This window comes from Salvelinus alpinus, chromosome 2 (assembly GCF_045679555.1).
Source record: "Salvelinus alpinus chromosome 2, SLU_Salpinus.1, whole genome shotgun sequence".
In the NCBI taxonomy this organism is placed as follows: Eukaryota; Metazoa; Chordata; class Actinopteri; order Salmoniformes; family Salmonidae; genus Salvelinus; species Salvelinus alpinus.
This window is the reverse complement of record NC_092087.1, coordinates 84822490-84850000: the sequence shown is the minus strand read 5'-3', so window position 1 is coordinate 84850000 and position 27511 is coordinate 84822490. Positions and strand designations below refer to the sequence as shown.

The window sequence follows — 27511 nt, the reverse complement described above, 5'->3', positions numbered from 1 at the left end:
TAAATATAGGTTCTATTTACAATGGTGTTTGTTCTTCACTGCTGCTGTGATTGCACACTGTGGTATTTCACCTAATAGATATGTGAGTTTATCAAAATTGTATTTGTTTTCTAATTCTTTGTGGGTCGATTTAATCTGAGGGAAATATGTGTCTCTAAAATGGTCATACATTTGGCAGGAAGTTCAGAAGTGCAGCTCAGTTTCCACCTCATTTTGTGGGCATTGTGCACATAGCCTGTCTTCTCTTGAGAGGCAGGTCTGCCTTCGGCGGCCTTTCTCAATAGCAAGGCTATGCTCACTGAGTCTGTACATAGTCAAAAGATTTCCTTAATTTTGGGTCAGTTACAGAGGTCAGGTATTCTGCCACTGTGTCCTCTCTGTTTAAGCCTTAAACTTTAAGGCCTAATAGCTTCTAGTTTGCTCTCTTTTCTTCTTCTTCATCCCCTGAAGATTTCTCCAGCAGTTCACTTAATCCTGGCTCTTCAACCCCATTATTCCTCAAAACTAATAACAATCGCTCCCTTTCCCTCACATATTTCTGGCAATGCTCACACCTCCCAGTCAGATGTTTCCCCACCAATTTCAATGTACTATTGAGCCTTGTGTGTCTCAGTCTCAGCCTCGTGACTACACTTTCCTCCCTTCTCTCTCGGCCTGAGGACCTGTCTGCCCCCACCTTTTCCTGGATCTTATACAGGTGTCTTCCCTTTCTCTCCTTGTTCCACAACTCTTGCCATTTGTTTTTAACCACTGTTCTTATTGACCCGTTGGCTTCTGCATTACAGATTGACAATTCCATCTCAACATTATGCAGTTACCTGTATGTGCTTGTGATCAAATTTAAACTTCCAGTTATTTTTTGGAAACTATTGATCCTCTTTGGCTAAATTATGCTCTCTGGTGTATTTTGAAAATTTACAGTGGAGCTCCTGTTGTTGCATAAAAAATATATAGAAAAAAAAAAAAAAGAACATACTTTTTATTATATTTTTTGCCTCATGGATTTGGGCCCAGCATCTGACTCACACAATTGCCCAGTAACATGTATTTATTATGCAGTTGATTTGTTTATTTTTTCTTAAACAGTTACCCATCAAGGCATGGTCCCCCAGTTACCCACGTGGACCCCCTACCTCTTCTCCTCCCCCAATCTTACGATTGTCACGTCTACTCCCACTCCCCCTTTCTGACGCTTGACGTCGCCGGTCTACTAACCACCGGTCCTGGCAACCAATCATTACGCACACCAGGCAACCTTCATTACGCACACCTACGCCTCATCATTAGGCACACCTGGACTTAATCACATCACTCATTACTTCTCATTTATTTAGCCCTCTGTTGTCATCAGACCTTAGGTGCTATTGTTTTTTCTCTCATGTTCAGTACTCTTCCCGTGTTTGTGCGTTTGTATTTGTTCAGTATTAAAACTCATCTACTGCACCTGCTTTCTGACTCCTGCTGTATATGTTACGACGATTAGCAGAGCGGCAGCAAGCAGCAGCAGACTGTCTGCAATGAGAGCGGGTTCCTTTGTGCTCCTGTCATTGGCGGTTGCAGTAAAAAACATATATATATATATAGTACCAGTCAAAAGTTTACATACCTACTCATTCAAGGGTTTTTCTTTGTTTTTACATTGTAGAATAGTAGTGAAGACATCAAAACTATGAAATGACACATGGAATCATATAGTAACCAACAAAGTGTTAAACAAATCAAAACATATTTTAAATATGAGAGATCTTTATTTGTTTTGCCGTTTAAACTGAACACAGGAATGTGGAGGATCAAAGATGATAACTAGGGCTAGACATTTTGTACAACACAGCAGGCCTATACTGTTAAAACCAGACTTACCCGATTCATTGTGGAAGCTATTGTTTCTTTGTATGGCATGAAATGTTTCAAGCTACAGTACAGTTTGACTACTTTGTTGTAGTGTTCGGATAATGACTTGGGAGTTGCCGAGAGAAAATTTGATTCTCAAGCCTGCAACTGATGCGCCCCTAGACCAGAGCAATCCAACATCTATTTAAATATCAAAACGTAAGTAAGTTAAAAGAAATAAACATCTCATGTAGCCTAATATTACTTCAGAAAGTTCCCGGATAACATTTTACGTTATCTATAAAAGTCGAGTAAATTCAAGAAAACGTTCAACAACACCCACCTTCGATTAAGAATCCTGTTGTCTGCTATCTTCTACCTGACAGCCACTTGGAACACATGCGCAAAGAGGGAGTATCTCAACAGGCCTCTCTCTCGTGAGGGAGTGTCTGGGAATTACTGGTCCTGGTCTTTCGCTGCCGCTATAATGGCAGCTGCTGTACACTACCAGCACAGATAGGACATAGAACTGTTTATGCAAGTCTTTGTAATGGGTGCATCGAACCTAATTCACAAGTAATTCTCCTGTCAAAATAAACATTAGTCCAGTGGTGGAAAAAGTGCCCAATGTGTCATACTTCAGTAAAAGTAAAGATACCATCATAGAATATGACTCAAGTCAAAGTTACACAGTAAAATTCCACTTGAGTGAAAGTATTTGGTTTAAAATATACTTAAGTATCAAAACTAAATGTAATTGTTCAAATATAAGTACAAATAATTCAAATGTCCTCATACAATTTTACAATTGGCTCATTCATTCCCCTCCTCTCCCCTGTAACTATTCCCCAGGTCGTTGCTGCAAATGAGAACGTGTTCTCAGTCAACTTACCTGGTAAAATAACGGTAAAATAAATAAAAAATACAAAGCAAACCAGACAGCACAATTTTATGTTTTTTTCAATTTACAGATAGCCAGGGGCACACTCCAACACTCAGACATAATTTACAAACAAATGTGTTTAGGTAGTCTGCCAGATCAGAGGCAGTAAGGATGACCAGGGATGTTCTCTGTTTAGGTAGTCTGCCAGATCAGAGGAAGTAGGGAGGACCAGGGATGTTCTCTTGATAAGTGTGTGAATTTAACCATTTTCAATCCTGCTAAGCATTCAAAATGTAATGAGTACTTCTAGGTGTCAGGGAAAATGGAGTAAAAAGTACATAATTTTCTTCAGGAATGAAGTGAAAGTAAAAGTTGTCAAATATATAAATAGTAAAGTACAGACACACAAAAAAACCTACTTAAGTAGTACTTTAAAGTGTTCAACTGTTCAGAGGAATTAGGCATTCATGGTTTAATTGCTGCAACAAAAAAAACACTCCTAAAGGACTTGCTTGGGCCAAGAAACACGAGCAATGGACATTAGACGGGTGGAAATCTGTCCTTTGGTCTGATGAGTCCACATTTGAGATTTTTGGTTCCAACCTCTGTGTCTTTGTGAGACACAGAGTTGGTGAACGGATGATCTCCCCATGTGTAGTTCCCAGCATGAAGAATGGAGGTGGTGGTGTGGGAGGGCTTTGTGGTGACATTGTCGGTATTTTATTTAGAATTCAAGGTACACTTAACCAGCATGGCTACCACAGCATTCTGCAGCGATACGCCAGCCCAGCTGGTTTGCGCTTAGTGGGACTATCATTTCTTTTTCAACAGGACAATGACCTAAAACACACCTCCAGGCTGTATCAGGACTATTTGACCAATAACAAGAGTGATGGAGTGCTGCATCAAAATGAAGTGATGGCACCGGAGGGGATGGCTGCCGTCTTACCGGCTCTTAACCAACCATGCTATTTTGTTTGTTTTTTCGCGTTGTTCCTCACTTGTTTTGTACATAATGTTGCTGCTACCGTCTCTTATGACCGAAAAGAGCTTCTGGACATCAGAACTGCGATTACTCACCTCAGATAAGACAAAGAGTTTTTCTTCAATGAGTTGGACGGGAGGGATATACTACCCGACCATTCCCAGATTCCTGTCATTCGCTGGAGAAAAAAACTGAGATTTTGCGGAGAAAGATCAGGGTGCCTTGTGAGGATCAGGCGACAAGTGGCTAATCTGCCTTTGCCTTCCGTCCTGCTAGCTAACGTTCAAATCGCTGGAAAATAAATGGGACGAACTGAAAGCACATATATCCTACCAATGGGACATTTACTTTAATGGCTTATGTTTCACCGAGTCGTGGCTGAACAACAACATTAAGAACATACAGCTAGAATATTGCCTCAGATATATGTCACTCTTACAAGAACTTGTGAATTCAATTAGGCTTTAATACAAAGTAGCAAATGCCGTGCTGGTCCACGAAACAGCCGATTTCCCTGAGCACTGGCTCTGCTTTTATACACATATGACTACATCCCTTATGTTACGAATCCCTTTTGGCCCAGCAGTCTAGGGGGATGGTATCGAAAACCGTAACATAACTCATGCAAATTATAGCAGTGAAAAAGTAACAGTGAGAACAAAAACCACAGACAACTAAATTACCGTCAAAAACTCAGGGTTTATTTGCAAACACACAGTAAACAGGGGGCACGAAAAGGGGCTGAGCTGGACCTAAGGAAAGAAACAAATATCCAAAAATACCCCTAAACTAGCCTACTTCAACAACAGCTAACTAACTAACCAAAAACACAGAGGGTGGTCCGCCCAGTTCTATTTAGACAAAGTTTACCTACGGGTAGTGTATGCCCATGGGCAACTTGTCTTAGTACCCCCTTCCCCACCATGAACAAATAGTCAAACACCAAAACAAAACTCACAGCATAACGGACAAAGTGACATGTAGCTGCTGAACCCAAACAAGAGATCTACAGACAGATGGTATTGAGAGAGAGATTGCCCTCCAGAGAAAACAACTGACAGGGTTTTTAAACCAAGGGAAAGGGGTTGTGATTGGGTAAGGGAAAAGGAGCAGGTGTCTTCTGATTAGCGACTGATTGGTGACTGATTGGGGAATGATGATTGTCACCTGTGAGGGGAGAAGGAGAGAAAAGAAATACACACACAGGAAACCTGTATCCGTAACACCATATGTAAATGAAGTTACTCCCCTTAGTCCTTCTGCCACCATTACCTTTTAGTCTGAGTTCTTTGCTTGTTCACGCCCAATAATGCCCATATCTGCTTCCGGATAGATTATAATGGTGGCAGGACCCCTTCATACAAAAATAATACATACATTGCATGCTCATGTTTCACCTGTTGGTCATTCTGCTACCATTCTCCTTCCTGTGTCCTTCTGACAATAGTATGTCCAGCTGTCATAAATGTACTTATGGCCTTGGTTAATGTACTCTTTGGCATGTTACCCTTTTCAGAAATAGCAAATCATCTTGTCATCTTCTCTTCCTATGGCCAATGTAATTTTTGTCCTTGCTACTTCAGCATAGCAACTACACCTATTTATATTACATTAGCTCCCACAAAGGCACCTCAGCAAACAAGAAGCCACTGCTCCAAAACCGCCATAAAAAAAGCCAGACTGCGGTTTGCAACTGCACATTGGGACAAAGATTGTACAATTTGGAGAAATGTCCTCTGGTCTGATGAAACAAAAATGGAACTGTTTGGCCATAATGACCATCATTATCTTTGGAGGAAAAAGGTGGAGGCTTGCAAGCCCGAAGAACACCATCCCAACCGTGAAGCACGGGGGTGGCAACATCATGTTTTGGGGGTGCTTTGCTGCAGGAGGGACCGGTGCACTTCACAAAATAGATGGCATCGTGAGGAAGGGAAATTATGTGGATATATTGAAGCAACATCTGAAGACATTAGTCAGGAAGTTAAAGTTTGGTCGCAAATGGGTCTTCCAAATGGACAATGACCCCAAGCATACTTCCAAAGTTCTGGCAAAATGGCTTAAGGACAAAAAAGTCAAGGTATTGGAGTGGCCATCACAAAGCCCCGACCTCAATCCTATAAAAAAATGTATGGGCAGAACTGAAAAAGTGTATGCAAGCAAGGAGGCCTACAAACCTGACTCAGTTACACCAGCTGTCAGGAGGAATGAGCCAAAATTCACCCAACTTATTGTGGGAAGCGTGTGTAAGGCTACCCAAAACGTTTGACCAAAGTTAAACAATTTAAAGGCAATGCTACCAAATACTAATTGAGTGTATGTAAACTTCTGACCCACTGGGTATGTGATGAAACAAATAAAAGCTGAAATAAATAAATCTTTACTATTATTCTGACATTTCACAATCTTAAAATAAAGTGGTGATCCTAACTGACCTAAAACAGGGAATTATTACTGGGATTAAATGTCAGGAATTGTGAAAAACTGAGTTTAAATGTATTTGGCTAAGGTGTATGTATGCATCTGTTGGTCACAGATACCTTTAAAAAACGGTAGTCAGTATCTGGTGTGATCACCATTTGCCTCATGCCGTGCGACATAAGATAAAGGATTTAATGTATTTCTGTATTGAATACATGTGTCGTGGAAATTACTACCAAGGACTCAGTCAAACTTAAATGAATCATTCTTTACTTTCAGCAAGCTGGAGAGCTTGCAACAAACTTAATGCACCATAGTACACATCGGTCGGGAGCTCTTTCGGGGCAGTCCCGTATGTTCTCTTATATTCTGCTTACACAGACAAGTTATATTTGCATGATTTACATTATTCATCATTAACGTTTGGTTCCTGCGTGTAACTTATAGAACATATTCTGGGCATTCTGCCAAAAGGTCTGAGGGGATCATGACTGTCTCCCCTTCACATCTCTACCCAGCGCCTACAGGAACCAATGATGTATGAGACAAGATGTACAATTCAAGGCTCTCTCTTCAGACAACATTTCCCCCACACATGAATATACCCTTACTATTGGTGAAACATTTTATTGTACATTATTTAATGGAAAATATGAGTTAATAAAATAAGATACAGCTCTGAACACCTCCTCCCCACCACACACAGCACTCCCACTCCAAGACGATTGATACATATGGATCCAGAGCTGCATATTATGCTACACAGGTTACCATGGTAATCAGACTTAAACTGTTAGAGAATGGGAGACGTAACTGTTAGTGGAATTTTGTAACTATGTGTCCGTTAACCAATTCAATTAAAACACTCTGTCCGTTTCTAATGATTTGTAAGGTTCTTATTTGCATAAAATGGACAGAGACCAGCCACCAAGAATAATCAATAGCGTTTATTCTCGAGAGCTCTGCCCATAATCACATGTACATTAGTTTATATATCACACATTGCGTCATCACGTCCTAAATGTCCCTCCTCCTCTCTGACAATGATAAAGCTGCTTTAAAAGTCCACTCCAACACATACATATTGCTTATCATACGCTACCACATGTTACTCAATCTACTGCAAGCCCAACTGTTTCTCCCTCCATGGGTGGGGAGACTTTCTTCCTGTTATCAGTTTCACAGTGGTCACAAGTTGTCTGTCACAATTTGTCTGCTAACACTTCCTCTTTGCCTATGTAGAAACATTCTTTATCAGACAAGGTAGAATTATGTTAGTTACAATCCTGCATTAAATGTATACATTATTTAGTCATTATTCATAAAAATCCTATAACAATAACTCTTTACAATATGTTTTCTATTGAAATGTCATTTAGGTATCTGGAACCGGTGCCGGAGAGAAACGAGATGAAAGAAAACATGTTTGTGCTTTCTGGTGTTTTTTCAGTGACCCTGAATGAGCAAAGCTCTTTCCACATAGACAGGAATAAGGTTTCTCTCCTGTGTGTGTGAGCTGGTGTGTAGTCAGGGTTCCTGATCGACTGAAACTCTTCCCACACTGATCACAGTTGTAATGCTTCTCTCCTGTGTGTATTCGTTGGTGTACAGTCAGGGATCCTGAACGATTGAAGCTCTTCCCACACTGATCACAGCTATAAGGCTTCTCTCCTGTGTGTATGCGCTGGTGTGTAATCATGGATCCCGAGTAACTGAAACTCTTCCCACACTGATCACAGCTATAAGGCTTCTCTCCTGTGTGTATGCGTTGGTGTACAGTCAGGGATCCTGAGTCACTGAAACTCTTCCCACACTGATCACAGTTGTAAGGCTTCTCTCCTGTGTGTATTCGTTGGTGTACAGTCAGGGATCCTGAACGATTGAAGCTCTTCCCACACTGATCACAGCTATAAGGCTTCTCTCCTGTGTGTATGCGCTGGTGTGTAATCATGGATCCCGAGTAACTGAAACTCTTCCCACACTGATCACAGCTATAAGGCTTCTCTCCTGTGTGTATGAGTTGGTGTTTGGTCAGGGATCCTGAGTGACTGAAACTCTTCCCACACTGATCACAGCTATAAGGCTTCTCTCCTGTGTGTATGCGCTGGTGTGTAATCATGGATCCCGAGTAACTGAAACTCTTCCCACACTGATAACAGCTATAAGGCTTCTCTCCTGTGTGTATGCGTTGGTGTTTAGTCAGGTATCCTGACTGATTGAAGTTCTTCCCACACTGATCACAGCTATAAGGCTTCTCTCCTGTGTGTATGCGTTGATGTTTGCTCAGGGTTCCTGATCGACTGAAGCTCTTCCCACAATGATCACAGCTATAAGGCTTCTCTCCTGTGTGTATGCATTGGTGTCTAATCAGGGCTCCTGATTGATTGAAGCTCTTCCTACACTGATCACAGCTATAAGGCCTCTCTCCTGTGTGTATGCGTTGGTGTCTAGTCAGGGCTCCTGAGTGATTGAAGCTCTCCCCACACTGATCACAGCTATAAGGCTTCTCTCCTGTGTGTATGCGCTGGTGTATAATCATGGATCCCAAGAAACTGAAACTCTTCCCACACTCATCACAGCTATAAGGCTTCTCTCCTGTGTGTATGCGCTGGTGTGTAATCATGGATCCAAAGAAACTGAAACTCTTCCCACACTGATCACAGCTATAAGGCTTCTCTCCTGTGTGTATGCGCTGGTGTACAGTCAGATTTCCTGAATGATTGAAGCTCTTCCCACACTGATCACAGCTATAAGGCTTCTCTCCTGTGTGTATGCGTTGGTGTGCAATCAGGGATCCTGACTGATTGAAGCTCTTCCCACACTGATCACAGCTATAAGGCTTCTCTCCTGTGTGTATGCGTTGGTGTGCAATCAGGGATCCTGACTGATTGAAGCTCTTCCCACACTGATCACAGCTATAAGGCTTCTCTCCTGTGTGTTTGTGTTTAGTCTGGGCTCCTGACCGATTTAAGTATTTCCCACAATCAAAGCAGGTATAAGGTCCATCCCCTGAATGAATTCTCAGATGAGATTTTAAGGTTTTAGATACATGCTCTAGAGTGTGAATTTGCTCATGAATTGTCAAGTCTTGTTTTGCAAAACTCTTCCCACAGTCAGAGCAGCAGTGGTGAGGTTTCTTCCCTATACGTCTCTGCTGGTGTTTCTTGAGGTGTTCTGGTCTGGAGAGACTCTTCTCTTTCATGTCAGCATCATGATGTTGTTGAGGCTCCCCAGATAATAAGCCCCTCCCACTGAGAGAGCAACAGTTAGGGATGTCCCCTGTGAAACAAAGACATTGAATAGTTTAGGTTTTGCAAATATGGGTCCATAAACAGATGGTCCTTCCATGAAATTAAGGCCTTTTGCGTCCCTTTCATATTTTTCCAGTAGAAATTGTACATCAGTATTACATTTTAAATCTGTTATTAAATAATATTAATGAACACTTGCTAAAGTGACAAAATTGTGAATTGTGACAAGTCCCTCTGTCAACCCTGTGTAACTTCTAGAAAGATTTTTACCCAACGAATTCAATAATTTATCCAAGTTTAACCATCATTGAGTACAGTTACAAGCGCAGAATAAAACTAATATTGTGAAATCAATTAGCATAAGAGTTTGATTTAAACATTGACATGCTTTGAAAGAACAATTTCCCTAATAAACCTGTTTACATGAACACCTACCTGACGGGACTTTGAAAAACGCTGAAAATTGGCAATCAAAATAAACGTTCTACCACCTCGACTATGTTTTTTAAAGCAGTATAACGTTTGTATGTGAAACTATTTCTAAGCTGCATACTTTCAGTTTTTCCTGAACTCACTGGACTCGGTCAAAAGAAGTTAGCTGGCGCTGCTTGTGTTAGAACATGCAGATTAAATACACCTCTATAACTCTGATTAAAGTGTTTACATGTCCTAATCATTCTAAAGATTGATCAGAAAACCAGGTGTTTTTAAAGGCGTATGCTTCCTTCTGTTATGACCTTACACCAATTAAGATCAGCAGAGTAAGGTGTTTACATGACTAATGCCAAACTCAGCCTACTGCCATAATCAGTTTAATAGGAAATTATTAGTGTGCATGTAAAGCACTAGTTATTTGGTTACTTTGACAGTCATTTCTGAACATTATTTATTTCATGTAATTAGTGATTCATTTACATCTGTCCCTCATTAAGGTCAACCCATGTTTAATATGGTGAAACTGTTCCTTACATTTTTTGGGCAAAAGAAACATTGAACGTCAACTCATAGAGTAAAAGCAGGTTTCCTAGTTCTAGTCTTATCGATTCTCTGGTGTTTTTTGTAGAAAACTGAGCAAGTGAACCATTTTACCCAGAAATTGATATGGTAGAATAATGTTTTTGTGGAGCTAGCATTCAATTTTCACTCCCCGTGGAACAAAACTAGCTTCCATTATGTCATCCTGAGACAATTGGTGGCTGATTTAAAGGACTATTTCATTGTATTGTAAACTAGTGGTTTTGTTGTTTTCAGTAATCCCCTGTTACTTTATTTAGCACTTACTACAGTATGTACTTTCATATAACCTCTTGAGATGGGAAAACATGTTTTTATTAAATCGAACATGCGCTCTTCATAAAAGAAATTTAAAATTAGGTGAATTCAAATTTTTTTTGGGGGGGACCAAGTTACACTTCTAAAAATTGGGTGGAACTACCAAATATTTTAATCAATATAATTAACCAATTAATTGTTAAAGAAGCAGAGTAATCCACACACCATGGTTTTTACTTAATGAAATCATATCTCCATGTTCCTCTTCTCCTCTCTCAGTTCCACTCTGCCCCGGTGTTTTCCTGCAGTCGACCAGAACCAGCAGTAAAGTACGGAGAGGCGGTTGACCTGGGGACTCCTGGAGGGTGGAGGGGGACGGGCTAGCTTTGTCCTGTTGGCCACAAGAAGTTTACAGTTGATCATTAAACCAAATATTGTATTAAGTCAGTCTAAACCTCTGATTTAGGTGCATCCCTCGAACATCTCCTTCCACCTGAAATGTTCAATCGTACACTACAACCCACAAATCTAAGAGCATTGGATTGGTGGGCATGGGCTAGTTTCCACCATATTTCTTATACCAGTCATTTAAAATCAAACAACACGGAAGAGGAGAAGCAAGAGGGTCAAATGGGGGGGTCACTAGTTACCACAAACAAAGCCATAAACCACACCCATTTCTACAACTTATCTTTTTAAATGTGATTTTAACCCTAACCTTAAAAACACTAACGTTATGCCTAACCCTAAATAAATAAAAGTACGTTATAGATGTTCGACATTGTGGCAACTAGTGAAAACACGCATATCTGCCCTCTCATTGGCTATAATGGTCCCATTTTTCCCTTCCTCGGCCCTAAACCGTCAGCCCTTGAATTGTGTTTTACATCCGAGTGTACCTTAAAAATGTCCCTTAACCAAGCGAGGGAGAGTGATGATCGGCGGCAACGTCCTTGGTGGAAATCTTGAAGATTAACTTAAAAACAACCAACCTAAAGCTATCAATGTACCTAGTAAGCCAACGTATCTAGCTAGTGTCGTGGAATTATTGGTCCAATAATGTGGGAAGCTTGTGGAAGGCTACCCGAAACGTTTGACAAAAGTTAAACAATTTAAAGGCAATGATTCCAAATAATAGAGTGTTGGGAATGTGGGAATGTGATGAAAGAAATAAAAGCTGAAATAAACAATTTTCTACTATTATTTTGACATTTCACATTCTTAAAATAAAGTGATCATAATTGACCTAAGACAGGGAATTTTTACTTGGATTAAATGTCAGGAATTGTGAAAAACTGAGTTTATATGTATTTGGCTAAGGTGTATGTAAACTTGACTTCAACTGTACCTTCCTAATACAGGTACATGTCTAGTGGTTCCTATCAATGATTAACTAATGAGCATGTCCAATAGCCTTCACAAGACCAGGCTAATGTAACTATCAATGATTAACTAATGTGCATGTGTAACAGTTTAACTTTACGTCCGTCCCCTCGCCCCGACCCGGGCGCGAACCAGGGACCCTCTGCACACATCAACAACAGTCACCCAAGTCTCAGAGCAAGTGACGTCACCGATTGAAAGGCTATTAGCGCGTACCACCGCTAACTAGCTAGCCATTTCACATCCGTCACACATGTCCAATAGCCTTCACAAGACCAGGCATGACCCCGAATGGTTAAGCCTGTATTGACTCAGCTTGCACATACACATTGGTTCTGCTTACACATATACTAATGGTTAACCCTATATCGATTCTGCTTACTACTACTAAGAAAACAGTATAGGTACTGGAAAATCCCCAACACTAGCACTCCTGTCAGCTAGCTAGCTACAGTTACCCATAGCTGGCTAGCTAGTTTTATAGTTTGGTCATTTATTCCAATACATTTCAGAATTGCACTCCTCACTACAAAACTAAGCCAATTTGCCAACACTAATATATATATTTAAATTGCAAACTAGCTTCATATTTTTACTGAGATACCGAAAATGCTGGTTGTTGATTAAATTTGACACTTAGCGGCCACCAGAGTTTGACATGTGACTACAGTTTGCAATGACTTGTGGGTCAAATCAACCCCGCAAGTGACCAAAGTTGTTCACTCGCTCCTTCAAGCTAAATCGAGGGCCAACGTTAGGGAATTAGACCTCCCTAAAATGGCAATCAAACTGCATCCGGTTTCGACAGGGATACCCCCGAGGGAAAAACAACGCGTTTGGACTGCAGCCATTTCTTTTCTTTGTTAGAACGGCCACTTGAATATCTGGTTAAATAATGGCTAATATGTAAGAAATTAGTGAAGGAATGTGAACACTTAGGGAGGAAGGATAGAATTAGGTTAAAGTCACAGATTCCTAAACATGATTGTATGAACTGCTTAATTTTGCTGGACCCCAGGAAGAGTAGCTGCTGCGTTGGCAGCTAATGGGGATCCATAATAAATACTGTAATGAAACAAGCTGGGAGCAGGTCTCGAACCCTCGACCTTCTAGCCCGAAGTCCAGCGCGCTATCGAATCTCGCAAAAGAATGCTCGAGCGGCAGAGTCGACATCCGCGCTTATAAACCCAGGGTCGTTACAATACAACTGATATAGTTGTAGGCTACTTTTTAAAATTTAACTAGTTAAGTCCGATATAGAAAAAAAATCTTATTTAGAATCACGGCATATGAACAGTGGATTAACTGACTTGTTCAGGGACAGAACAACAGATGTTTACATTGTCAGCTCGGGGATTCGGTTACTGGCCCAACGCTCTAACCACTAGGCTACCTGCCGCCCCAAACAGAACACAGCAATGTGGAGGTTCAAAGATGATGAAAACTAAGCCTAGACATTTTATACAACACAGCGGGCATATAATGTTAAAACCAGACTTACCCGATCCATTGTGGAAGCTACTGTTTCTTTGTATGATATGAACTGTTCGCCGCTTGCTGTCCGCATCAACAATTTGTTGTTTTCTTGTTCTTCTTTAAGGTTTAATGGCAGACTACACCTATTGCCGCCACCTACTGTACGGCGGGTGAACAACAAATACAAATATCCATCCAAATTATTTACATCGTAGGTAAAGAATTCATGCAGTACATCTCTCCATAATTGTGTCAAATCTTCATGAATTTGTTCCATTATAAATCAGATTCTTTACATGAATACCATTAAAAAAAGATGCAACACTGTTTCTGGGTGGTGATTACAATTGGTTCAATTTTAATGTATCTATTTTTTTAACTTCATGTAGTGGTTGGCAGGGTAATATGAATGAATAATTTTATTAAAAACTTCCTTAATTGTGTTAGTAAGTACGTATGTGTGAGACAACATATATTATCAATAAAACGATTTCAATAAGGCATGACATTAGGTATATAGATAGATACAAAATCCTGTTGATACAAGGCAAGTATCGCTATGTTGTTGAATGGACCAAAACAAAAACAAATCTTTACTACTATTGAGTCAACAGCGGTAATCTAAGGTAGGTTCTGAGGGTCTTAACATGTTCCTGAATATTAAAGCAACACCTGAGGGAATGGAGACTAAAACAATTGTAAATTCTTTAGGCGTTGTAGGGATCTTGTAAAGTGATAAGAATGAGTCATAATAAGACCCTCTGCATTTACAAGTTGTCTCACCAATAGGATATTATTTCTGAACCAATATTCTAAAAACAAAGATTTATTGTTACACAATATGTGCTGATTATTCCAGATATAATATACGTGTGGAGAGAAATTATGCTTCTAAATGAAGGACCATGACTCGAAAACCTGACAATGAAAAGAAGAGTTTCACTGGAACTTTGTCAATAGCAAACCAACATGAAGTTAAGGCCACCAAAAGTAGAAAAGACATGATGGGGAATGCAGTTCCACATAGAAGTGGGTCTTCTTAGTAAGTGCTTTATCAAATTGATCTTAAAAGTATTATTTAAGGGAGGAATGTCCAGAAATTCAGCCCACCATACTCATAAGTGTTCAATGCAACAGTTTCCTAATGTGACGGTGACGGTTTCTCCACAGAAAGTTAAAAAGCATCTGGTCTGTAGAAAGGGTTTTACATGGAACCCTAAAAAGTTCTACCTGGAACCAAAGAGGTTCTACCTGAAACTCAAAAGGGTTCACCTATGGGGACAGCTGAAGAACCCTTTAAGGTTCTAGATAGCACCTTTATTTCTAAGAGTGTAGTGCTGCTACGCCCACTCTTCTACAACACTTCAACCGTCCAAATAAATTATGTCATGGAGCATCACCATGGCGATGATGATTTGTGAGACGTCATTGGGTCGACAATCCCCAATAGTGACTTAATGACATTTGGAGTTCCTGACATCATTTGTTTGGCTTCTAACTGTTAGAGAGGATGGCTGCATCTGAAATGTCACCTGACAGTATATAAGGAATAGGATGCCAGTTCAGACACAGACTATGTGTAGGTCTATTCTATTCTGGTGGATGGATGGTGTAATAGACTGCTCCAATTGGCGTAGCGGTCGAAGGCACTGCATCTCAGTGCAAGAGTCGTCACTGTCATCCCTGGTTTGAATCCTTGCTGCATCACATCCGGCCGTGATTGGGAGTCTCATTGGGCGGCATACAATTGGCCCAGCGCCGTTCAGGTTTGGCCGGTGTAGGCCGCCATTGTAAATAAGAATTTGTTCTTAACTGACTTGCCGTGTTAAATAAAGGTAAAACATATATCATTTTTTTTTAAATGAACATGGTAATCTGCCTAGATACAATTATCACTTACCTGATTGGTTATGTTACCCTTTCTATGAGCTTAAAATATAAACACCAACTTGAAAGGTACTGTTCACTTGAATGTTAATCATGTCAGCACGGTGTAACAGCCATTTACAGCATTTTTTGTTCATTTTTCTTCCTCTTCCCCAGTCCACTTAAACTTTTCTTATTTATTTCCCATTAGCTTCACCCGAGTACCCCCTAGTGGCTGGAAAACAACTGTATTAAGCCTCTTACAGTTAATCCTGTGACCTCTGAACTTTGATACGTTGATAGAACGTGCTGCCTCAAACATGCCCCTACTACCATGTTTTGGATTAGTAAAATTTCCCAAATGAGCTCCTCTCTCCTGTCCAGTTGTTATTATTAGTTGTTCTATAGGTGATAAAACCTAAAATACTACAAATGGATTCAAAAGAACAAACGCGTGGATTGTAAATGGAGCAGCCATCCACTGTCAGGAAGAACATACAGAACTTCTGCAGAAGATATTAGCCCAGAGAACAGTAGCGATGGAAAATGGCTACTATGCAAGGCGGACAAGTGGACGAGTACAAAGAATCGTGGGAGGATTTTGAATGCCATCTTGAGATTTTGGAGCTATGGATGTTTGCAAATGACATTAAAGACGACAAGAATGTCAGTGTGTTTCTTTCTGTGATCGGTGCAGAGACATATGGACTATTAATAAATCCTCTTGAGAATACAGGGGGTGCTGTTTCAACTTCGACATTTTGCGTCTCCAAATTAAACTGCCTCGTACTCAATTCTTGCTCGTACAATATGCATATTATTATTACTATTGGATAGAAGACAAATTCTAGTTTCTAAAACCGTTGAAATTATGTCTGTGGGTGGACCAGAACTCAATCTACAGCGAAAATCCTGACATGACTTGCGAAGCTCTGAAACCTAAGCTCTGATCTGGGTTCAGTTTTAAAGCCTGTGTATATGCTATGGCTGGAAATGAACTGCACCCGCCTTCCCCTGGATGTCAGTAACCAATGAGAAGTGGAATGGGCTCTCTCCGTTCTTCTCAGAGTTTATAAAAGGGGATGGAGTGACGTGACCATTCCTTTCGACCGCGCGCCAGGACGCAGGAGGGACATCGGATTTGCATGCTCAAAAGCACTAGTTATCGAACAAAGATATATCCGTCTGTGATTTAATTCGTTATAGGTGTTAGAAACATCATAACGAAGTTATTTGAAACCGATTTATATCAGTTTATGCGAGTATATTGCTAATTTTCTGAATTTTCTTATTATTGAGTTTGAGGAAATGGACATGTGTGTGCGACAGAGCTACTGTTATCAGCTCATTCTAAAGGTGAAGGGGACGTTTTACAACAAAGCAACCATTCTTTTGGAGAAAGGACACTTTGCCCAAGATACTGATGGAAGCTCGACCAAAAGTAAGAACTATTTATGATGTTATTTCGTATTTATGTGGAAAAATGTAATCGTGTTTGATCAGCATGTTTGCAGGCACTGGTCTGGCTGCAACGCATAATATATGTCTAGTAACGTTAATTTTAAAAATCCACGACAGCGATTGCATTAAGAACTAATTTATCTTTCAATTGGTGTCCAACTTATATTTTTTAGTCAAGTTTATGAATAGTTTTTTTATTATAATAGGCGCTAATCCAAGATGGCGCCGGCTGGAATGCATGCAATGTTTTGACAGATTACATCGATTTATGCTGCTAAATATGCACATTTTCGAACAAAAGCTATATGCATTGTGTAATATGATGTTACAGGACTGTCATCTGAAGAATTCTGAGAAGGTTAGTGAACAAATTAATATATTTTGGTGGCGATAACGATATCGCCCCTTTTGCATGGATTCAATGCTGGGGTGATGTTAGCTCATGTGGTATGCTAATATAACGATTTATTGTGTTTTCGCTGTAAAACACTTAGAAAATCTGAAATATTGTCTGGATTCACAAGATGTTGGGCTTTCATTTGCTGTAGGCTGTGTATTTTTCAGAAATGTTTTAAGATGAGTAATTATTTATTTGACGTTGGTCTCTGTAATTATTCTGGCAGCTTCGGCACTATTTCAGATTGTAGCTGCAATGTAGAACTGTGATTTATACCTGAAAAATGCACATTTTTCTAAAAAAACCTATGCTATACCATAAATATGTTATCAGACTGTCATCTTATGAAGTTGTTTCTTGGTTAGTGGCTATATATATCTTTATTTAGTCGAATTAGTGATAGCTTCTGATGGAGTAAAAAAATGGTGGTGTAAGAAAAGTGGTGTCTTTTGCTAACGTGGTTAGCTAATAGATTTACATATTGTGTCTTCCCTGTAAAACATTTTAAAAATCAGAAATGATGGCTGGATTCACAAGATCTGTATCTTTCATCTGGTGTCTTGGACTTGTGATTTAATGATATTTAGATGCTTGTATTTACTTGCGACGCTATGCTAGGCCATGCTAGTCAGCTTTTTTACTGTGGGGGGTGCTCCCGGATCCGGGATGAGTACCAAGTAAAAGCTAAAAGAGACTGATCACACCTGATACACCAAGTACTTTGCAGTACTTGGTGTATGGCCAGGCACGACTCCATGGCCAGGCACGACTCTAACACCATCATTAAGTTTGCAGACGACAACAGTGGTATTCCTGATCACCGACAACGACGAGACAGCCTGTAGGGAGGAGGTCAGAGACCTGACCGGGTGGTGCCAGAATAACCACCTATCCCTCAACGTAACCAAGACTAAGGAGATGATTGTGGACTACAGGAAAAGAAGGACCGAGCACGCCTCCATTCTCATCGACGGGGCTGTAGTGGAGCAGGTTGAGAGCTTCAAGTTCCTTGGTGTCCACATCACCAACAAACTAGAATGGTCCAAACACACCAAGACAGTCGTGAAGAGGGCACGACAAAGCCTATTCAGAGGAAGGCCCTAAAAATTGACAAAGACCCCAGGCACTCCGGTCTCAGACTGTTCTCTCTACTACCGCATGGCAAGTGGTACCGGAGTGCCAAGTCTAGGACAAAAAGGCTTCTCAACAGTTTTTACCCCCAAGCCATAAGACTCCTGAACAGGTAATCAAATGGCTACCCGGACTACATACTACCTCAATTGGCCCGACCAACCAGTGCTCCCGCACATTGGCTAACCGGGCTATCTGAATTGTGTCCTGGCATCCACCACCCGCCTATCCCTCTTTTTACGCTACTGCTACTCTCTGTTCATCATATATGCATAGTCACTTTAACCATATCTACATGTACATACTACCTAAATCAGCCTGACTAACCGGTGTATATAGCATCGCTACTGTTATTTTTCACTGTCTTTTTACTGTTGTTCTAATTTCTTTACTTACCTATTGTTCACCTAATACCTTTTTGCACTATTAGTTAGAGTCTGTAAGTAAGCATTTCACTGTAGGGTTGTAAAGAACCTGTTGTATTCGGCACACGTGACAAATACACTTTGATTTGATTTGGAGTATGAGGAACTGAAGCTAGTGTTGCTAACTCACTCCAAACCAAAACCTCTGGTGATTGCGGAGCAATTTAATTTGAAAAAACGTAAGGAGAGTATGTGTCTGATTATGCGTTAGCTTTGCGATAGCTGTCAGCTAATTGTGTTTTTGGTCCATATCTAGGAAAGGCATTGAGAGATCAGTTTGTAAGTGGACTGTGCTCTGAAGCTTTGCAGCACAAGATGCTAGCAGAGAAGGATCTAACATTCAGAAAGGCATATGAGATGGCATAATCAATGGAGTTAGCTTCCAAGAAAAGTAAATGCAGTGAATAAAAATGCTAAAACATTTCCCAGGAGAGGAAAAGGACAGTTCAAGGGCAGGAATGACAATGGAGAGAAACAGTATAAAAATAATGACACAAGGCAAGAGAATTCTGGTCAGCAACTGTCGGGTTAGGTTCCTTGTTCCTTGTCAATCATTGGCTTATTGGTGAAATCAGCAGTCAGATAAATGTATTCTTTAAGTGAACCAATCGAACCTTTATTAATGCAATTGAAGACAGATGTTAACAATGGGAACTCAGCATGTGTGTCTGAGTAAGTTCTGCAACCAATCAAAGGGTGCAGCTGATTATATACCTGTGATCACTCCCTGGTGGTGTGATCACCTACATCAATGTATATGTGCAGCAATAAGCTGAGGTTACCTGATAAGGTAACCTAGTACAGTAGCTTCTCGGAATTCTAAGTATCATTAGAATTTTCCACTGTCAGACGAGATCAAAGTGTCAAAACCAGACATTGTTTACATCTCAGCTCTGTACGTTGTTCCGGTCTGACTCAAGCCTAGCCTGCAGGCACATTCTTTCAACAGCGAGAGCATAACCACAAAGACTAATATAGATGCTTGTGCAACGTATAGTGTCAGAGTTTTAGACACACAGCAACAGTATCTATTATAAGGCCTGCAGCAGAACATATGAATATTAAGGTCCCCTTAATCACTAATGGGGAGGGTCTCGGAGACCCTTCCCCTACACAACCATGCTACAGGTGCAGAGGAAAACATTCTGCTCATGGTTGAAGATTCAAAAATAAGAAATGCATGTCTGTTCTAAAGTTGGACACATTGCCTCTGCATGTAGGAACCGCAGAGCAGGACAGAAACAGTATGTTGATGCTGCTGAGAGCAATGCAAGAGTAAGGAGGATGATTCAAATCAAATCAAATTGTATTTGTCACGTGCTGAAAACCACAGGTGTAGTAAAACTTACAGTGAAATGCTGAATACAACAGGTGTAGTAAAACTTACAGTGAAATGCTGAATACAACAGGTGTAGTAAACCTTACAGTGAAATACTGAATACAACAGGTGTAGTAAACCTTACAGTGAAATACTGAATACAACAGGTGTAGTAAACCTTACAGTGAAATACTGAATGCAACAGGTGTAGTAAACCTTACAGTGAAATACTGAATACAACAGGTGTAGTAAACCTTACAGTGAAATACTGACTTACAAGCCCTTAACCAACAGTGAAGTTGTAAGAAAAATGAATGTTAAGTAAAAAAAATAGAACAAATAATGAAGGAGTAGCAGTAAAATAACATTAGTGAGGCTATATACAGGGGGTACCGGTACAGAGAATCAATGTGCAGGGGCACCGGTTGGTTGAGGTAATTGAGGTAATATGTAAATGTAGGTAGAGTTAAAGTGACTATGCATAGATAGTAAACAGAGTAGCAGCAGCGTAAAGGGGGTCAATAGTCTGGGTAGCCATTTGATTAGCTGTTCAGGAGTCTTATGGCTTGAGGGTAGAAGCTGTTAAAAAGCCTTTTGGACCTAGACATGGCGCTCCGGTACCGCTTGCCGTGCGGTAGCAGAGAGAACAGTCTAAGACTAGTGTAGCTGGAGTCTTTGACCATTTTTAGGGCCTTCCTCTGACACCGCCTGGTATAGAGGTCCTGGATGGCAGGAAGCTTGGACCCAGTGATGTACTGGACTGTACGCACTACCCTCTGTAGTGCCTTGCGGTCGGAGGCCGATGGTGCAGCTATAGAACATTTTGAGGTTCAGAGGACCCATGCCGAATCTTTTCAGTCTCCTGAGGGGGAATAAGATTCAAAGTTGTTTGAATTGTATACAGTTTACACTACTTCCAATGGGAAAAAGGGCGTTACAATGAATGTGACATTGGATGTAAAGGATTTGGACATGCAGTTAGACACAGAGGCCGCTGTCTCTCTGGTCTCGGAACTGTGTTACCATGATGCTCTGACTCACCTGCCGTTAATTAAAGAAAACGCAGTGAGAAAATTCCTTTGCTGGGTGAGACGATTCCTTTGCGAGGTGAGAACTTTCCTTTGCGAGGTGAGAACATTCCTTTACGAGGTGATAATCGACAGCCATTCAAAGTGGTTGGAAGTTTTTCACATAACTTCAATGACGTCAACGAACTTCATCGAAAACCTGCTGTTTGCAGCCTATGGATTGTGATAAATTGTCTCTGATAATGGACCCCAGCTGGTCTCTTCTGATTTCTAACAATTCCTAAAAAACAATGGAATCAAGCAGACCCTTCCTGCTTACCATCCTGCCTCGAATGGTGCAGCAGAAAGGTCAGTCCAGATAGTAAAGCGAGCTCTGAAAAAAAACATTTGAGGACAATAGACAATCTACTGTCTTTCTCAAGCATCGCTGAGCCAATGTTCCGCAGTACCCCCCCCCCCCCCCCCCCCCCACACAGAGTCACATGTCGGACCCCTGCTGAGCTCTTCCTGCCTGAAGCGCTAGATCAGAACACTCTTCAACCTACTCTGACCTGACTTAGCTAAAACAGTGGAAGAAAAACATGCCAAACAAAAGAAACACCATGACCATGGTAGACTACACCTTTGAGTTTTCCAGGAGGAAGAACAAGTGTGACAGGGAAAGAGAAATGGATTCAGACGACAGTAATCTGGAGACTGGGACCTGTGATTTACCTCATTCAGGACGGAAAGAGAAAACATTTAAATCATTGTGTAGATTTATTGTTTGGCCTCATTAAATAAAGCTGATTATATTGTGTTATTTAATACATGGAGCGTACTAAGTGAAATCAAGCACGGGCACATATTTTTGTTTAAAAAGGGATGATTTAACCCAGAATCATTCTCATGATAAATGATATTGATTTAAAAAAACATTTTACTAAAAATCAAAACAATTACAATGTTAATTGCATGATGTGTATGAAGGGCCCGATTCAGACTTGAGATATGTAGATGTAACATGGACTTAAGTCAATAAAATGTGGACATTAGGCAATATTTTGGGACTTAAGTCGATGTTAAGTCCTTTACTATAGGGTGTATAGTCTTGTGCATTAATGAAGTTACAGAAATTATTTCCCAGTTTGTTGTGCCATGACCCATGACACCCTACAACATTATGGGCAGAATTTTCCTCTCGCTAAAACACACGCAAAGAGCTAAAACAAAACCTGCACAATGACGAGTTGGTACATTATCTTGCTCCCATTCAGATATACAAAGCAAAGCTTTAAGCCATAGCTCAGTCTCAAGCCATGAGCCTGCGACCCATGTAGAAATTGTCCAAGACCTATATTATATATAATATATATATTATATCAAACCCTATAGTAGACTCTATAGTATACTATATTAAACGCTACAGTATACCCTATAGTACATGCTATGGAGGTTGGCTTAAAACTTCTTATGGCTGCATCCTGCTACCGGGATCGATATGACAGCAGCCAGAGAAAGTGCCGGGCGCCAAATTCAAACAACAGAAATCTCATAATTAAAATTCCTCAAACATACATGTGTCTTATATAATTTTAAAGGTATTCTTGTTGTTAATCCCACCAAAGTGTCCGATTTCAAATATGCTTTTCAGCGAAAGCACTACAAACGATTATGTTAGGTCACCATCAAACCACAATAAGCACAGCCATTTTTCCAGCGAAAGATAGCAGTCAGAAAAAGCAGAAATAGAGATAAAATGAATCACTAACCTTTGATTATCTTCATCAGATGACACTCATATGACTTCATGTTACACAATACATGCATGTTTTGTTTGATAAAGTTCATATTTATAACAAAAAATCTGAGTTTACACTGGCGCGTTACATTCACTAGTTCCAAAAACATCAAATGATTTTGCATAGCCACATCGTTTCAACAGAAATTCTCATCATAAATGTAGATGATAATACAAGTTATACACACGGAATTATAGATATACCTCTCAATGCAACCGCTGTCAGATTTTAAAAAAACTTTACGGAAAAAGCAAATCATGCAATAATCTGAAACGGAGCTCAGAACAATAGCCAAATTAGCCGCCATGTTGGGGTCAACAGAAACCAGAAAATACATGATAAATGTTTCCTTACCTTTGATGAACTTCATCAGAATGCAGTCCTATGAATCCCAGGTCCACAATAAATGCTTGATTTGTTCGATAATGTCCGTTATTTATGTCCAATTAGCTACTTTGGTTAGCGCTTTTGGTAAACAATTCCAAAGTCACAAAGCGCCTCCACTATAACGTGACGAAATGTCCAAAAGTTCCGTAACAGTCAGTAGAAACATGTCAAACGATGAACTGAATCAATCTTTAGAATGTTGTTAACATACATCTTGAATAACGTTCCAACCGGAGAATTAGATTGACTTCAGAAGAGCGGTGGAACAGACGTCCTCCTCATGTGAAGATGCATGGTGAATGCGTGATCAGCTCGTGGCAGTGATTACTCATTCCTGTCTCCTTCGGCCCCCCTTCACATTAGTCATCAGACAAAGTTCTGTTGACTGTCGACATCTAGTGGAAGCCGTAGGAAGTGAAAACTCATCCATATCTCGCTGTAATTTCATTGAGAGCTTGGTTGAAAATCTGCCACCTCAGAAAAAATTCAAACAGGAAGTGGAACTTCTCAGGTTTTTGCCTGCCATATGAGTTCTGTTATACTCACAGACATAATTCAAACAGTTTTAGAAACTTCAGAGTGTTTTCTATCCAATATGAATAATAATATGCATATATTAGCAACTGGGACTGGGGAGCAGGCCGTTTAATATGGGCACCTCTGTGCACCTTTCATCCAAGCTACTCAATACTGCCCCTGCAGCCATAAGAAGTTAATTAAGTGTTATTACCTTAAAAATTCAAGTGCAGTATGCCTGTCCATAATGCAACTTTGCTTGAAACTTCTTGTGTTCAGAGTGCATCCAAAATGGCACTTATTCCTTACATAGTGCACTAGAGGGAACAAGGTACCATTTGGAACATTTCTACATCTGGTGAAATGTCTAATTGTTCTGTTGTAGTATCACAGAACAATGACAAAGATATTTCACCGGATGTAGAAATGTGAAGCATCCGCTTGGCGTTTCCAAATATGGTAGTGAGAGGAAGCCCATCCTGAATTCAGGTCTTGTTGTGTTCAGGTCTGTTGATTGTGGTCTTTTTGGTTCTGGGTTTGTTGACTGTGGTATATAGCACAGAGGGGTCCTCCCAAGCTTCTTGTGCCGGAGGTCTGATATTTATTTATTTTTGTTGAACCTTTATTTAACTAGGCAAGTCAGTTAAGAACAAATTCTTATTTACAATGACGGCCTACCCCGGACGACGCTGGGCCAAATGTGCGCCGCTCTATGGGACTCCCAATGACGGCCGGATGTGATACAGCCTGGATGAAAGGAGATGCAACATGTCATCAATCTTCACTTCTGGGGTCTCATTTTAAGTCATCATGTAGATGTTAATACATTTAAACCAAACAACTGCTGGTCTGCATAACATAGAAGTGTTGTATGCATTCCTAACTGTCAAGCACACGTACCATCTAATTAAAAGATTATCTGAGATGTAATGATTGACTCGTCATCCTCTTTCTTGGGTTGGTGCAGTTGGACGGGAGTACAGAGGCACTTCCTGGTTATTAAGAGAGGTGGACATTGGTGTAGTGAACGTCACCCTGCTCGTCTGGGCCATGGCCATGCCTGAGACGTTGTCATAAACTGGACTGAGTCTCCCTGGAGGAGAAAAGACAGATCAATATACCTTGGGACTATTCATTGGTTCCACTGTGCCAGGCAAGATTAATCAAGCACTGATAAAAAAAGTTTGAGGTACATTTTGACCTCAACTCACCTGTCCATTCCCTGCTGTGACCCATGTCAGATTTGGAGGCTTTCTTCATGTTTTTTTACACAAATGAATGAATCAGTCATTGAATAACAATCACGTTGATAAATCAAACTGATAAAGTGAAAGATAAGTCTTTAGAAAGATGCTCACCTGAACCACATGAAGCCAGAGAGACAGAGGATGAGAACCACAACTACATTTCCTATAGCAGCATTCTTCTGTATGGTCCATCAGCTGCACTAAAACCTGGTAAAGGGTTTTACAATAAATATGTCTAGATCTTTTTGGAGCATACTTATTCCAGAAGAGACCTCTGGTCCAAATAAAAAACAACATATAAAAGAAGTGAGAAGCAGATAATGGATTAGACACCTTCTATTGTTGAAACATTATTCTACATTATTTAATGGATAATATGAGTTATTTAAATAAGATACAGCTCTGAACACCCCACTCCACCACACACACACAGCACTCCTACACCAATATGCTTGATACTTATGGATCCAGAGCTGCATATTATGCTACACAGGTTACCATGGTAATCAGACTTAGTTAACTGATAGAGAATGGGAGTTGGATGACTCTTCACAAGATGTTTTCTATTAAACTTTATTTAGGGATCTGGAACCGGTGCCGGAGATGAAAGATGACATGTTTGTGGTTTCTGGTGTTGTTTCAGTGACCCTGAATGAGCAACGCTCTTTCCACATAGACAGGAGTAAGGTTTCTCTCCAGTCTGTATTCGCTGGTGCATTGTCAGGTTGAAATCTAGAGCAAAACTCTTTCCACACTGATCACAGCTATAAGATTTCTCTCCTGTGTGTATTCGTTGGTGTATAGTCAGGTCTCCTGAATGACTGAAGCTCTTCCCACACTGATCACAGCTATAAGGCTTCTCTCCTGTGTGTATGCGTTGGTGTGTAGTCAGGTGGTCTGATTTCCTGAAGCGCTTCCCACACTGATCACAGCTATAAGACTTTTCTCGAGTGTGTATGCATTGGTGTGTAGTCTGGGCTCCTAATTGATTGAAGTGTTTCCCACAATCAAAGCAGGGTTAAGGGCTCTCCCCTGTATGAATTCTCTGATGAGATTTTAAGGTTTTAGATGCAGCGAAACTCTTCCCACACTGAGAGCAGTGGTACGGTTTCACACCGGTGTGAATCCACTGGTGAAATTTAAATTCCTTCTGTTTAGCAAAACTCTTCCCACAGTCAGAGCAGCAGTGGTGAGGTTTCTTCCCTATACCTCTATGCTGGTGATTCTTGAGGTGTTCTGATCTGGAGATACTCTTCTCTTTCATGTCAGCATCATGATGATGTTGAGGCTCCCCAGATGATAAGCCCCTCTGTTACGCACGCCTCTATAAGAGGGAACGCAACTCCCTGCTACAACTCAACTCTCTGAAGTGCAAGAGGTATGGACTGTAGGTGCGAGTAAGGATGACACAAAAGCAGAATTTACCGTTTACTAGGATTTATTTCCTACACGGTAATATGGGGAAAAGGGGCTGGACGGAACCAAAGCAAAGAAAGTAAATATCAAAGCTCCCCCTCTCCTATCTAACCTGCCTACCCACTTAACTTACCTAACTTGCACCACCTGGTGCCCTAACCAAAATACAGGGGGTGGTCCGCCCAGGTCTTACCTAGTGTGCCTAGACAGTAAATATACTACGGGTATATGTATGCCCGCGGGCCTCTTGCCTAAGCACTCCCAAAGTGCCTTCTCCTTCCCCCCTGGGAACAAATGAAACAGAATAATTATTAACAATTTCACAAACACTCAGAAACACAGGACATAGCAAAGCTGCTACCAACAACAACTAACACAGTACATAACACTTTCTGATACACAACCAACACTATATCACAATCTAATTCTCCAGCAAGGATCTCAGCCTGCCTATCATCTCTCTCTCTCTCTCTAATGATCTCTCCAAAATGTTCAATTCTATCTCTGATCTCTTCTCCTTCTCTCTCTAATGATCTCTCCAAAACATTCAATCTCCCTCTAATCTCTCCTCTTTTCTCTCTCTTCTGAACAGAACACTGGCTTTTATATCTTCAGGTGGCAATGGTGATTAGAGTCAGCTGCTTCTTGACGAGGGGGCGGGGCCAGCTCTCCAATCATCAATTAGCTGCTTGGGGAGTTTTCAGGAATCTATCTCCTGAAACACACTCAAACACTCAAATACAAAAGCTACAACACAGAAACTGGGGAACGTAACACCCTCCTACTGAGAGAGCAACGATTAGGGATGTTCCCTGTGAAACAAAGACATTGAATAGTTAGGTTTTGCAAATATGTGTAACGATTGTTCTCCTCCTCGTCTGAGGAGGAGCATGGATCGGACCAAAACGCAGCGTGTTGTGAAGACATAATTACTTTATTTAAACAAGACGAACACGAAGCACACTTGATAGATTACAAAACAATAAACGACGTAGACCGACCTGAACATGAAAACTTACAAAAAACACGAAGAACGC

General features: G+C 40.6%; 1 protein-coding gene and 1 pseudogene across 4 annotated transcripts in view; both read right to left on the bottom strand.

Annotated features, from left to right (window-relative positions):
* LOC139544959 (zinc finger protein 271-like) overlaps window positions 1–27511 on the bottom strand; it is a 176369-nt gene that overhangs the window by 34973 nt on the left and 113885 nt on the right. For 2 of the 4 annotated variants that reach the window (XM_071352216.1, XM_071352223.1), the window contains exon 1: window positions 13527–13604. In XM_071352216.1, the coding sequence (XP_071208317.1) occupies window positions 13527–13592 (66 nt within the window). In that variant the 5' untranslated portion in view covers window positions 13593–13604. Of the gene's footprint in view, window positions 1–6721; window positions 9399–10867; window positions 11034–13526; window positions 13611–27511 lie in introns of those variants that run through there. The other 2 variants (XM_071352207.1, XM_071352284.1) reach the window with 2 other exon arrangements.
* LOC139551838 (zinc finger protein 70-like) lies at window positions 25465–26322 on the bottom strand (annotated as a pseudogene).